We start from the raw sequence: 14,530 nt of genomic DNA, 5'->3' as shown, positions 1-14,530 counted from the left end.
GGCTGCTCCAGCTGCTTTCCTTGGAGCTCCTTGGAGCTGGAAGGAAAGTCCTTTAATTTGCTCCAAAAGTGAGTGGTGGCAGCTCTGCCTGGATCAGGGCTGTCACTTCCAGTGCAGCTGGTCTTGTCACAACTGTAATTTCAGCCCTGATTAATCCACCTTCCTTCTGCTTCCATCTAAAGTGTCTTGTTCAGACTTTTAGTAGATCTGATGCTTTTCTATGGATAGTGATACCAAGTGTGCTAAGTGCTGTCCAAAAACACTGAAAAAGATCCTTGTGGTCTCTACTGGTGAAGCTGCTGAAATGTTTAATGGTTTTTCCCATTGTGTACACCAAAAGACTCAAACCTTCTCAGAGGAGAATTATTTCTCTGGCAAGTTGAGCCACTGTATGGTGCCAGTGAGAGGTGACTGCAGAGCACACTCCTGGTCAGGCCTGCAGGGGTTAAAGTGACCAGGAGAGCAACACTTGGAGAACAAGGCTGACAGGGGATGGTTTGTGTGCCAAGAAGAGGAAAAACTTCTCTAGGTTGGGAGTGGATTGTCTTCGTGGTTCTGGCACCAGCTGGGAACATCCCCTGTGTTCTCAGCCCTCTGGGATCCTCTGGGATCTGGGAGCATCCTGTGTGTTCCCAGCCCTCTGGGATCTGGGAGCATCCTGTGTGTTCCCAGCCCTCTGGGATCTGGGAGCATCCTGTGTGTTCCCAGCCCTCTGGGATCCTCTGGGATCTGGGACCATTCTGTGTGTTCCCAGCCCTCTGGGATCTGGGAGCATCCTGTGTGTTCCCAGCCCTCTGGGATCCTCTGGGATCTGGGACCATTCTGTGTGTTCCTAGCCCTCTGGGATCCTCTGGGATCTGGGAGCATCCTGTGTGTTCCCAGCCCTCTGGGATCCTCTGGGATCTGGGAGCATCCTGTGTGTTCCCAGCCCTCTGGGATCCTCTGGAATCTGGGAATATCCCCTCTGTGTTCCCTCTGTGCCCCTTGCAGGGGTGTCCCTTGAGTTCCTGAACTTCATTTCCTGGGGGCTGTCCAGCCTTTCCCATGGCTCACCAACCTTTCTTGTGTCCTGTGAGGATTCTCAGTGTGCTGCTGCTGGGATGGGCTGGCCCTGGAATAAAGGCTCTCTGGAAAGGTTTCCTGTCTGTTCTTGCTGGGGTTCTGTGCTGGAGGCCACACCTGTGGTGGTGGCAGGAGAGGGAGAGTTCTGTCACTGCTCTCTGCCCGGGCACTGCTGCCCTTTCTGCTTTTCCCTGGCTCTTTCCAGCCTCTGCATGGCCTCTGGCAGGTCCCAGGCCACGAGCACAGGAGCATCCCCAGAGCTCTGACAGCCTGCAGCTCGCTTTGCTCCTCCCAGCTGCTTCCCTGTGCTCGTGTCAGCGCTCCTCACTGCCCCGGCAGGGAATCCCTGCATTTCTCACTCACTCCTAACCCCTGTCCTGTCCTTGCACCCCAAATTTCCAGTCCCCTCAGCTGGGCCTGTAGTCACTGCTGCTCTCTCCACCCAAGGTGGCCTCCAAGAAGAAGGAGAGGAAGCTGACGTCGGACGAGGAGCTGTCGGAGCAGGACGCCGACAACGGGAGGTTCTCGGATGATGAGGTCAGCTGCTCCCTCAACATCACAGATGAGATGAAGAGGATGTTCAACCAGCTGTGAGTATCCCTGGAAAACTGCTGCAGACAGCCAGCCTGAGCCCCTCAGTCTCTGAGCTGGGAGGGCTGGGGGAAGTTCAAATAAAATGAGCAGATTTCTGCTCCTCCCTCAAGTGGGAGGAACTGCAGAGAATATAAAAAATACAAACCAGTTTTATTACTCTCTGTTGTTGCAGAAGAGGAAAAATGCAACAGAAAAGAGTCATAACCAAGAGTCTGTTCTGCATGTTGGGCTGAATATTTGATTTCTAGAGTTTGCTGCTGTTTGGCTGGATAGAATTTGAGCTGGAGTGGGTACAAACCTCTCGAGTTTTTTGGGATGTTTGGCAAATGGGAATGGTGGATCAGTCTGAAGATCAGTGGACAGCAATTTATAGATGTCAGGAATATTGGTGTTGTCAGCAGTGCTGCAAAGTCCAGTCTCCCACATTGGAAGAATTGGAGTTTATTTTATAAAGCTTTACCCCAAACCGAATTCCTCCCAGCAAGGAAATTTGCAGCAGCCCAGCAGGGACTCAGCAGCCTGGGCTGCTCTGGGCAGTCCAGGAGGTGGCTGGAGGTGTGTCCTGTGTCCCCTCCTGCCAGCAGGGCCAGGATGGGGGTGCCCACAGCCTGCTGAGGCTTTTGGGGGTCTCTGGCTCTCTTTGGCAGAGAGGAGCCCCAGGCAGCACCGTGGGTGTCCCCTGCAGTGACAGCAGAGCTCCCAGAGCTTTCCCACCCAGGGCAGATTTGTGTGGGATGGTCTGAGAGGCACCAGCTCCTCTTGTGCTGTCAGACACTGCAGGAGTTCTGCTGCGGCCTTTCCTCCTTTCTGCCTGGATTCCCTGTGTGGGAGGGATGGCTTCTGCCAAAGCTGTGGCTGATTCCCCTTGTTAGGACTCCTTTCAGATGTCTTTAGACCCTCAGTAATAATCAGTGTAATAAATACAGATTTTTGACTTCTCCACTGCTAAATTCAGTGTGAGAGCAGACAGTGTGTGGATTTTTAAAAAAAGCAAGAAGTTAAAATGTACCTGTTAGGTTGGTTATATATTTAGGTTTTCATTTTATTCCCAAAATTGGGAAATTTGCCCTGTGATGGTTTTAATTTTGTTCCCAAACCTGCCTTGTGATACTTAGTTGTTTTTGGTCCTGCTAATGAAATTCTTATCTCCTGGTCCTAATAGCCATGGCACAAAGTGCTACAGGAACCTTCTTCTGTCAGGCTGGGGTGAAAGTGTTGGTGGCTCATTGGGGTTTTTGTGAAGTAGAAAATAATAGCTTAGAAATAAAGCAAAATAGTTATCATTAACAGAAACAAACCAACTTGCATTTTAGCTGTAATGAACTTAATTTTTAAGAATTAAGTAGTAAAAAATCCAAACTGCAGTGGATTTTGGATGTGGGAGGTCAGCCCAGGAGCCTTTGTGCTCTCTGGCCAGGATAGATCTTGCAAAAAGAAAATGATTTGAAGAAGTGGAATTGCAAAAGGCACAGTCATGAGTGTCCAGGTTTTTTTAAATGACTTTTTAGAGTGCTGCTGATCCAGACAAAGCTGGTGTCCCTTGCCAAGCTTTGCAGCCTCCTGGGACATCACTGGGCTCCTTCCTGAGAAGTTATCAGCTCAGAGGAAGTGAGCTAAAGCCATAAAAATGCATCAGCCTGGAATCCAGGCTGCTTAGGGAGCAATTCTTTGTCAGGGCTACTTAACCAGGATAAGGAGCAGCTACTGCTCTGTGCTCTGCAACTTTCCTTTATTGCACAAGGTTTGAGCAGATCCTGGTGTGAAAAGCCTGTGTGCTGTGCCTCTGCAGGGTTTGTGCTGCTCTGCACATCTCTGGGGCTCAGCCTTTCCATCCTTGCTCCTTTTGGACCTTGTTCTGTGAGACCCCAGCGTGTTCCAAGGGCTGCAGGGAGCCCTTGGCTGAACTCCCCCGTGAAATCAGCCTGGATTTGGGCCTTGTGACATCCCCCAAGCTGTGTCTGGGCTCCTTTGCCGTGGAGGAAAGAACAGCTCCAAACATTTCTGTGGTTTTGCAAACAGGGGAAGCTACTGTGCAGCTCCATCTGGAGGGCAGAGCCAGGCCTTGTGCTCGGAGCAGCAGCTCCAACAAGGATCTTTTATTCTGCTGGGGGTGGCAGAGAGCCCAGAGACAGGGGCTGGGCAGTGGCTCAGGCTGTTTGTAAAAGCTGTGAGGATTTCCAGCCGCTGCATTGTCCCCTCATTCAGCTCTCATAGCCCATTTTTCTAGACAATTAATTAAAGGACTGAGGGAGTGGGGCTGCAGTGGGTTGGTTAATGCCTGTTCTGCTCTCTCAGCCGTGAGACCTTTGATTTTGATGACGACTGTGACAGTTTAACATGGGAGGAGAACGAGGAAACGCTGCTGCTTTGGGAGGACTTCACCAACTGCAATCCCTCCATTGACCTCCAAGGAGAGGTGAGTTCATTCCCACTGTTTTCTCCAACTCTTCTCTGCAGAAACTCTCCCTCAGCTTCTCTTTTGTAGCCATTTGTGCCTGTGGGTGTTTGACTGGTGATCTGGTTTGCCACACGAAACGACTTTGATTTTAAAATCCTCTTAGTAATTCTTCTGTGTGGTTCAATCACTTCATTGGCCAAACTTTATTTCCTTGGCTCCTTCAGACTAAGTATTTAAAACTACTGAGTGAGAGGTGAAGGATCCAAGGTGTCTGTTCCAGGAGCATCAGGGAAACTGTCACCCTTTCTCTAAAGCTCTGGGCTGACAGGAAGGAGGTTTAGATTTAATATTAGGAAAAAATTCTCCCCTGTAAGGGTGTGCAGGCTCTAGCACAGGGTGCCCAGAGCAGCTGTGGCTGCCCCTGGATCCCTGGAAGTGTCCAAGGCCAGGCTGGTTGGAGTTGAGAGCAGCCTGGGACAGTGGAAGGTGTCCCTGGTGGAATTAGGTGAACTTCAAGCTCCTTCCAGCCCAAACCAGTCTGGGGTTCCATGATCTTCCACAGCACCTCACTTTCTCTGTGCATTATCATTGACTCTTTGGTCATGGTGATGTGTGGAGTGCAGGTATGGGGATGCTCAGCTGTTCCTGTGCTCTGGGGAGGGTGTTGAACACTGTAAATCCCATCCCAAACAAAGACCCTGTGCTTGCAGGACCACAGAAAAACCCAGGGATCCTCTGGACCCATGAATCTTGTGCTTCCCTCTGCCCAGTCACTGGGGATCTGCTGGCAGTGGTGCATAATGAACAGCTTCCTTTTAATCCTAAAATCCCAGGGAAAGGCAGCTAATCCAGCCCTTCCTGAGCCTCCTTAAACCAGCCTGGAGAGGGCTGGGAATGGGTGGGAGTGACTGGGAATGAATTGGGAATGGGTGGGAGTGACTTGGAATGACAGGGGATGGACTGGGAATGATGGAATGGCAGGGAACAGACTGGGAATGGCTGGGAATGATGGAATGGCAGGGAACAGGTTGGGAATGGCCGGGAATGATGAAATGGCCAGGAATGACAGGGATGTTCCCTGGGAATGGCTGGGAATGACAGGGATGTTCCCTGGGAATGATGGAATGGCCGGGAATGACAGGGATGTTCTCTGGGAATGATGGAATGGCTGGGAATGACAGGGATGTTCTCTGGGAATGGCTGGGAATGACAGGGATGTTCTCTGGGAATGGCTGGGAATGACAGGGATGTTCCCTGGGAATGGCTGGCAATGATGGAATGGCCAGGAATGACAGGGATGTTCCCTGGGAATGGCTGGGAATGATGGAATGACCGGCAGTGTCTGTGTTGCTGCGTCCCTGAGCAGCAGAGGGGGGTGAGAGGTGGGAAATGGTCCCGCTGCCTCCCGGGCAGGGAAGATGCTGAGGCAGCAGCACTGTGGGTGGTGCCTGGTGCTGCTGCCAGGGCGGGGTCAGGTTCGGATTCGGGTCTGGGTCTGGGTTCCAGCTCGGCTAGGGCTTGGGCTCGGGTTCCACCTCCCCGGGGCTGGAGCATCCATCCATCCATCCATCATCCATCCATCCATCCATCCATCCATCCATCCATCCATCCATCCATCCATCCATCATCCATCCATCCATCCATCCATCCATCCATCCATCCATCCATCCATCCATCCATCCATCATCCATCCATCACCCATCCATCCATCCATCCATCCATCCATCCATCCATCCATCCATCATCCATCCATCAATCATCCATCCATCCATCAATCATCCATCCATCATCCATCATCCATCCATCCATCCATCATCCATCATCCATCCATCCATCCATCATCCATCCATCACCCATCCATCCATCCATCCTCCATCCATCCATCCATCCATCCATCCATCCATCCATCATCCATCCATCATCCATCAATCATCCATCCATCCATCCACCATCCATCCATCATCCATCATCCATCATCCATCCATCCATCCATCATCCATCATCCATCCATCCATCCATCATCCATCCATCCATCATCCATCCATCCATCCATCATCCATCATCCATCCATCCATCCATCATCCATCCATCATGCATCCATCCATCCATCAATCATCCATCCATCCATCCATCATCCATCCATCCATCCACAGCTCCGGGAGCCCTGGGGATTACTGGGAAGTGCTGGGGCTGCAGAAAGCGTGCAGAGCTGGAGCAGGGAGTGTCACAGGGATAACGGGAGCAGGCAGGAGTGATAACAGCACAGAGAGAGTGACAGGGTGATAACGAGCAGCCGCAGGAATTAATGACGCCTCATTTGCATACGCCGGGCGTGCCTGGCTAAGCACAGCAATAGGGCCCCGCACGGGGAAACTCTAAAGATTTTAAGAAGCTTAAATCCTTCTAAATGAAAATTATACAAGGAAAGGGTAGATTTGGCTTGTAGATGGAGGTTCAGAATAAAGACTGCTCCGGCTGTGCCTGCTCTTTAACATGTGCTTTACATGCTTGAATCTTCCTTCCGTGGGTTTTATTCCTTTCAAGTTCTTACACGCTGCCCTCACCACCTTCTTTTGTGACCTTCCTCCTTAAAGCTCTTCTGCATATAAAAGGATCAGTGGGATGATTCTTGTAACTCCAGGCTGGATAGCCTGGTGTGGGTACCAGGAATGAGCCCTATAAATCTGCTGCAGATGTGGCCAAAGCCTGGAAACCCCATTAACACTCACTGGTGCAGTTGTGTTAAATCGAGGATAATTCTGGAATGGAAAACAGAGGTGGTTGAAGACCTGAAAGAGGGAGCAGTGACACTGTGGTGCCTTTTTGGGCAGCACAAAGCAGCTCTGTGTGTTTGGGAGCCCAGACTGTGCTGTCAGTCCAAAGGAGGAGCTTTCCTTTAGGACAGCATTTGTTCCTGCTTTATCCAGCAGGGCAGGAATTCCAGTGGGAATCTGTGCCTGCACAAGAGGTGCTGCAGAGTGATGATATGTAACTGGAAAATGAGAATTCCAGTACAAAGCTGGGACTAGCAGTGTGGTCAGTGCAGGGAAAATTAAAAGTTTCATGGCTGGAGAGCAATTCCAGTCTGTCCAAGTGTGATCAGGCTGTGAAAGGCTCAGGAAAATCCAGGGGGTTGGTGCTTAGGAATGCATCAGGTGCATGGGTTTAATTGCTGGAGCCTTGATCAGACCTTGCCTTTGTGTGTCCAGAGCTGTGGTCATGGCACAGAAATGTGTTTTCCTGCTATTCCATATTGAAGAATAATATTCCTTGCCAGTGAAAAAGTGTCTTTAAAAAATCAGTGCATGAAGGAACACAGTAACCTGAATTTCCAGGGGAGGTTAAATAAAATCTTTAGTTCTCCCCTGAATTCCTTTATTTCCTTGCTGATTCTTTGTGTCCTCCTTTCTCCTGCAGGAAGAAAACCTGGGAAACTTGATCCATGAAACAGAGTCTTTCTTCAAAACAAGAGACAAGGAATACCAGGAGACAATAGGGCAGATAGAGGTGAGGAAGGGGAATTGTTCTGCTGGATGGACACAGCCCAGGCTGTGCTCTGGGGTGTCCCAGAGGAAGCAGCAGTGTCCATATATCCAAGAATGCAAAGGCATTTCCCTCTGCCATGCCCTGGGGATTTTTCTAAATGCCATTCTCTGGGCTATTATTGCTTCATATTTCAGCACTGAGCATAAATCTGAGGTTGGTGGAGAGAGAACCTGCAGAACAAAGGAAATAAAACACACTGTTATTCTTTTTTCCTCCTTTGTTCTGCATGTCCACCCTCACCCAGGGAAATGCTTCCCTGGACGTGGCCTCACAGGTTGCCAGAAACTTCTCAAAATCCCAGTCATGCCTGGAGCTGCTGTCATTAATTACTGCCTGCTGACAAACAAGGTGCCAGGAGCAGGAGGAGCCCTCCAGGGCTGTCCAGGAGCAGGGGAAGCTCTGGTGCCCTTCCTGGGCTCTGAGTGCATTGGCAATCAGCAGCAGAGAGGTGAAATGTGCACTGGGGGGTGTTTGGGTGGGCTCTGGGCAGCTGGGGCACCCCCAGCAGTGTGAAAAGTGCAGGAGAGTGGCACTGCACCTCAGCTGAAGCTGATTCTTTGCCTCTCTTTGCTGCAGCTGGAACTGGCCACAGCCAAGAGCGACATGAACCGGCACCTGCACGAGTACATGGAGATGTGCAGCATGAAAAGGGGCCTGGATGTGCAGATGGAGACCTGCAGGAGGCTCATCAAGGGCTCAGCTGACAGGTAATGGGCTCCAGGAGCTCCCTCCCTCCTGCTTCTGATACCTGCACAGGCTGCCCAGAGCACAGGCTGGACAGAGGAGGAGAAATAAAATGGGTGTTTATTAAAAATCCCTTCAAAGGATTCACCTTGGGCCTGGGCTACACCCAAGATAGACTCAGAGTCATGAGTTTTCACACTTTTGTAAGTTTGGTCCATTTGCATATTGGACCAAATAATTGTAATTGTAATAATTGTAATTGTCCAATTACAGCTTCAGGTAATGAAGTCAAATTTTCCCAGTTTGCTCCCCCCTAGTTTGCTGTTGTTTACAATAATTCTCAGGCTGGAAAAGGATTGTTTTATCTGACTGTGAGAACTTGCTAACACTCTATATGAAGCTCACAGTTATCCACTAATGCAGTACAGAATCTGAAAAATATGGAAGCTAAAACTTAAGGCATCAGTTCCTGCCAGCTTGGGCTAAAGGCAGCACTGTGATTTCATGGCTTTGTCCTTTGGAGAGTCTTGTGTCCCAGGATGAGCCCTGAACTGCAGCAGAGTGTGGGGTCCTGCACCCTGGAACAGCTCCAAGGGTTCAGCAGCTGCTCCTAAACACAGGGAGCTCCAGCTCAGGTGGACTTCCAGTCTTTAACATCTCAGATTTAGAACTCTTAAAACCCCAAATTAAATCTCAACTCTGGACTTACATGAAGAACTTGTTTTTTAATCTTCTCATGTGTTAAGAACCTTATACTATGAGGGATTTTTCTTATCTCTTGCTCAACCCCAGTAGAACAAGATGATAAACTTTCAATTTTCAGGGCTCTGGGTATTAGGGATGCTGAGAGTCTTTGCTCTCCATTTCCCCATCAGTAATGCTGGGACAGCCTCTGTGTTTGTGGAGGGGATGGGTGGGTGGCACCTTGATTTTATTATTGATATTTACTGTAAACCTAAAGCTTAATGTTATTAAAGGGGTTTTTATACAGCTTGGGGGAATGCCAATATCTAATGTTAAAATTTAAAAATAGTATTGGGAAGGGAAAACAACTGTTTTCTTTTAAGACTTTTTTCCTTCCTTCTGTGATTGACATTTCCCTTTTTGGGTGCACATTTTCCTGCAGGAATTCTCCCTCCCCCAGCTCAGTAGCCAGCAGTGACTCAGGAAACACAGATGAAATTCAGGATGATTTGGACAGAGAGACGGACGTGGAGCCCATGGTCAGCTGATAGCAAGTGGGAACATTCCAGTGAAGGGGAAGATGGAGAGAAAAGATTGCAAACCAATTGCTGGGGGAAAGGTGAAAGACTTGAGAGCCCCTGCAGAGGGACTCTGAGGACTCATTCCTACATGCATCCCCTCCCACCCAAGGATTGGTGCTGTACATTTCTATTGTTCTACAAACCATAAATGCAGAGTCCTGTAGGAAAACATGGTGTTTTAATTGTGCCTTTGCCCCAAGCTGAGCCACTTTGAGCTCCAGTGGAATATTAATAGCAGGTGTTTTTATAAAATATATTATTAAAAAAAAAAACAAACCAAAACCCAACCAAAGCTGGTGGCAGCAGAGGATGGTGCTGCAGAGTACTTCAATAAGCTGCTGGTTTTATTGAGCTGCTGCACTGATTGGCAAGAGCAACACTGGCAAAAAGAGCAGCAAAACCAAGACAATTGTGGTGCAATTACAAATGTCTGGCACAAAAGAAAAAAAAAAAGAATTGCCTCCAAATTGAACTGCAGGTGTTTAAAAATGACAGTGGGTTTGGAGACAGCTCGTAGGGTGAAGCAGTTCTACAAAACTCAGAGGGTTTTCTTCATCCCAGCTGTTGGGGTGAGGGAGCCTTTGGGATGTGTCCAGGCTTTCTGCTGGACTCCAGGGCCTGGAGGAGCAGGACTCAGCTCGGTGGCAAAGCAGGGGGGCACAGGGGGGGTCACTGGTGGGGGGACTATCACTGAGTAACTACTATGCAAAAACAACAAAAAAAGCTCGCCTTATTTCTATGGAATGTTTGGTCCCTGCTGGGCTACAGTTATCCCTTGGGAAAAGGAAAGCTAAACCCACATTTGCACACTTAGATGTCTGTAGAGCTTCTTTTGAGGTGGAATGTCCTATCACAATGCATTTGTTTCCAGTGCTTGGATTAGGAGGGGAATCAGCCCTTCAGGTCCATAGTGGTTTGTGTCTTTTTTCAGGTTTTTTTAATTTTTGTTTTTAGTGTTTGCAGATTTTCCTTTGCAGACAGCAAGGTAACTCCATTTTATGCTGCTTCCATGATGTGTAGAGTGGGGGTAGGTGAAGCATCAGGATAAACTGACATAGATGCAGGCTGGAGACAGGATTTGGGAGAGCTCCAGACCACTGTTCTTCAGGAAAGCTGAACACTGGGAAATGCTGTAATCCTTTTTAGGGCATAGTAAACTGAACCCTAAAGTGCTGCTGCCCTAGAAGTGGGGAGGAACAGCCACGTGCTTTCTCTGTGAGAAAGTAGCAAGACCTTGGCTTTGCCCATCTTTCTGTATTTTTACCCAGGAGAAGCAGCAGCAGTCAGATCACACGGTGGTGGCTGAGGAAACCCCAGCACCACCAAGCCCTTCATGGCTAGAATGGGAATTGTAGCACCTCAGCCAGGTAAAAACAGGGTATAAACCTCAGCCAATAACTTTCTGTTTGTTTTTAGACCAAGACTGAGAGCATAGTTGAACTGCCCAAAGCCAGCTGTGGGGTTAAGCAGTGGTTGGAAGTCAGAGTAAATACCAAATGTGTTTGTTTTGCCTGCCAGGAAGTTTGGAGAGTGCTGTGCAGGAGCAGTGCTAGGGCTGCAGAGGGACAATCCCCATTTCAGCACCCTCTCAGTGTTCTGGAAAAGACAAGTGGCCAATCCTGTGATCTTCCTGAGTGCTGTTCCCAAGCCTCTGAGGAGTGATCCAGGGTCTGTGGAGTGCCCTGCAGATCCACATTGCTCCATTCCATAAAGAGCCTGGAAATGGCTCATTCCTGGCTGGGCACAGACAGGGGAGGGCCTGGGGGTCCTGCTGGAGCTGTGGCCACAGGAATGCTTCCCCTCCTGTGCTGCTGCCTGGCTGGCAGCTCCATCTGGGTCCAATGAGCTCCCTGCCTTTCCCAGACTGGGAAGGAGGGACTGGAATGATCCATCAGGATGCACAGTGTGGAGGGCACGAGCCACAGCTGATGGCTTCTGTTCAAGCCCCTGGATCCAAGGGAGTTCTGTGGTGTCCTTACTGATGGCAGTGCTCCTTGGATGCTGGCTGAGGGGCTTTCCAAAGCCTGCCCTGTGCTGTAAATGTAGATATATTTCCTGGGAAAGAACCTCATTCCAAAGTGCTCATTCCTGTTATTTCTTAGGTGGCCAAAGTAGTAAATGAGATTTTCGCTAGGGCTGCAAGATGGGGGGGGGGGTGAGTGGGGAGATTTGGGATATTTTTTGGAGTGGGCTGGGACTGCATGTTTGAAATCTGCAATTTTAAGGGTTTTGAAGGGTTTTGAACTTCAGCTGCTCCCGAGGAGCCTCTCCCAATGCTGAGGGAGCATCTGCCAGGGCTGGGGCAGGCATTGCTCAGCACAGTGAATCAGCTCCTGGAGCCTGTCCCTGGCTCCCCTCTTCTGCCTGGGGATGCTCCTGGCACCACAGACCAGCAGCTCTCAGGGCTGGGCTGCCATTCCACCCTGCGTTTGGGATTCTTCCTTAAGACTGAACATCCCTGTAGAAAAAAGGCTGAGCATTCCCAAACCCAGGAGCTGTGCTGAGGGCAGGGAATTCCTGGAGCAGGAATTGGGGTGCAGGATGGGGAGAAACACTTGTAATGGGTGCTGAGGGCAGGAAATCAGGATTTGGGGTGTAGGATGGGGAGCACCTGTGGTGAATGCTGAGGGCAGGGAATTCCTCAAACAGGAATTGGGGTGTAGGATGGGGAGCACCTGTAATGAGTGCTGAGGGAAGGGAATCAGGATTTGGGGTGCAGGGTGGGGAGCACCTGTAATGGGTGCTGAGGGAAGGGAATCAGGATTTGGGGTGCAGGGTGGGGAGCACCTGCAGCAGGAGGGGGTGTGAGGGATGTGGGCTGTAGCAGAGGGTGCAGAACTCAGGTGCAGGGTGGGGATGTGTAGGGCAGAGGTTCCCAGGGGTGTTGGTGTCTTTCTTGTAACACATGTAATCCACTTTTCAAGAAGAAAAGGTGTTTCCATCCTCGGGGTGGGGTTTATGTTCATTTTGGCTTTTGGGGCAGCTGGGGTTGGTCCTTGGGGTTCCCCTGGACTTGTTCTGAGTCCAGCCCTGCTGCTGCTCCTGCTCCACCCCACAAACCAGATAAAACTTGCCAGAGGAAAAAAAAAAAAAAAAGGAATTTAATTGTAAAAATGCTGGAAATGATTTTGATGACCTCTTTCTTTTTTTCCTTTGTAAAGCTGTAAATACTTTATTTTTGTTTTCTATTCTTAATGCGGTGTCATATTGACACCTTTTTAGATTTACAATCAGAAAATCCTCCTCATTGTTTCTCATTTTTTAAAAGGGGATTTCAAGGAAGCAAATTTTTTTGCTCATTAGCAGTGTAATAATAGATCAGATTCCTAAACTGGGTTTGTACAAAAATGTTTTGCAGTAAACAAATAGCAGTTTGTGGATGCATGTTGTTCAAAAATGTCCAAAGAATAATGTGGTACAAATGTTTTAAAAAATAATGTGGTACAAACATGTTTTTCAAAGACTTAGTGATGATCATCTTAGTTCACACAAGGAAAAAAGCAAAATTCTTTAAAAAAAAAAAGTATTTGGGGGGGAATGTAATGAAACTCATCTAAGCTAAATGTGTAATCTATTTATAAAAACACACTATATATTCTATTTTTTAAGAGGTTTTTAAAGTGCAAACAGATTTCTGTTGGCAGATGCAATCATTCTCTTGTAAAGTCTCTTCTGCTCTCCTGGCACCCCCAAATTCTCTGATGCTTCCAAGAGTCAGTGTGGAAATAACTGGGACAGGTTTGGCTGTGGAGCACTCACAGGTCGATTCCTCCAGGGGAGGCTGCAGCTTCTGCAGCTTTTCTGCCTCTGCAGAATTGTTGCTGTGATTTTATTCCCTTCCCTGCGATTTTCTTCCCTTCCCCTGGCTGGGAGGATGCTCCTGGAAAGGGTCAGGATCTCCTGAATCCCAGGACACAGCAGGGCAGGGGTTAAACTGCCTCAGCCTGCAGGATAAATGACATTTGTCTGTACCTGTAGAAATCGGGATTAACTCCACCAAACAAAACAACAGATGGGAATCATGCCTGAATATGCATCCAGAGCTGCTTCTAAAGTGAGATTATGTGAATTTTCTTTTCCCTGGTCATCCCTGCCAGCACAAACACGAGCTGGCTGCTGGTCCCAGCCCTGGCTGAGGAGGAGCCCTGGTGCTCCCAGAGCTGCTCCCGGTGTTTCCCTCGGCTCTGGAACACGGGAGGATGTTTGTGTTGGAAGAGCTGAACTGCTGGAGGTTTCACTTTGGAGTGCTTCATTTTAGAGCTGAGTGTTTCAGGAGTGATTTATCCCAGCTAAATTAAGACATCCCAGCTCTTCCACAAAGCAGGAGCTCCCCAGTGAGGATTTTCCACCTTTTGGTTTCAGGACTTTTGGGGTTTTTATCCTTCTGCACAGATCCAGGGCTCAGCTCACACAGCTTGTGAAACTCTTTGCCTTCGGTGTTGCCACCCAAACCTTGATTTTAAGCTTTGCAGTGGGATGTGACTTGTGTCCCTTGGAGTTTTAACTGAGAAACAAACAAGGTGGGAACAGCAGAGTGCCTGCCAAATTCTCAGTGGGAATGGGATCCCAGCCCCTGTCCCTGCACAGGAACACTCAGGGCTTGGCCAGCCCTTGGCAGAGCAGTGAAGAAACACTTGACCCTTCCCTTCTGTCTGTTTGTGTGTGAATTCAACATCCTCAGACCCTTCTGCGTTTGCAGGAGCCTTTCAAAGCTTCTCTTTTGAAGGAGCAACAAACTGTGTTTAAATGTGGGTGTTTGATTGCAGAAATCACCATTCCCCCCTAATTTGAGGCACTCCAGCAGTGAAGCACTTGGGAACAGGGTGCTCGTGGGTCTGGCCAGCTCCTTTTTTTTGGGAAATTATCATGTTAGTGCTTAAAACAACCCCTGGGTTGGCTTCAAACCGGGGCTGTCTCTGTAGCAGAGCAGCCCAGACCACGGTGCCACAAACCCAGTGGAGCTGCCCAGACTGCCACCCCA

At 49.1% G+C, this 14,530-nt stretch overlaps 1 protein-coding gene across 1 annotated transcript in view; it reads left to right on the top strand.

Moving 5' to 3' along the window:
* Nucleotides 1-9,718, top strand: part of IFFO2 (intermediate filament family orphan 2) — a 39,756-nt gene extending 30,038 nt beyond the window's left edge. The window contains exons 5-9 of the mRNA XM_079326055.1: nt 1,510-1,652; nt 3,952-4,072; nt 7,472-7,561; nt 8,177-8,307; nt 9,411-9,718. Coding sequence (XP_079182181.1) covers nt 1,510-1,652; nt 3,952-4,072; nt 7,472-7,561; nt 8,177-8,307; nt 9,411-9,516 — 591 coding nt within the window. The 3' untranslated portion in view covers nt 9,517-9,718. The remainder of the gene's footprint in view (nt 1-1,509; nt 1,653-3,951; nt 4,073-7,471; nt 7,562-8,176; nt 8,308-9,410) is intronic.
* Nucleotides 9,719-14,530: the final 4,812 nt, after the last annotated feature.

This window comes from Erithacus rubecula (assembly GCF_903797595.1).
Source record: "Erithacus rubecula genome assembly, chromosome: 24".
Classification (NCBI taxonomy): domain Eukaryota; kingdom Metazoa; phylum Chordata; class Aves; order Passeriformes; family Muscicapidae; genus Erithacus; species Erithacus rubecula.
This window is presented reverse-complemented; position numbering and strand designations above follow the sequence as displayed.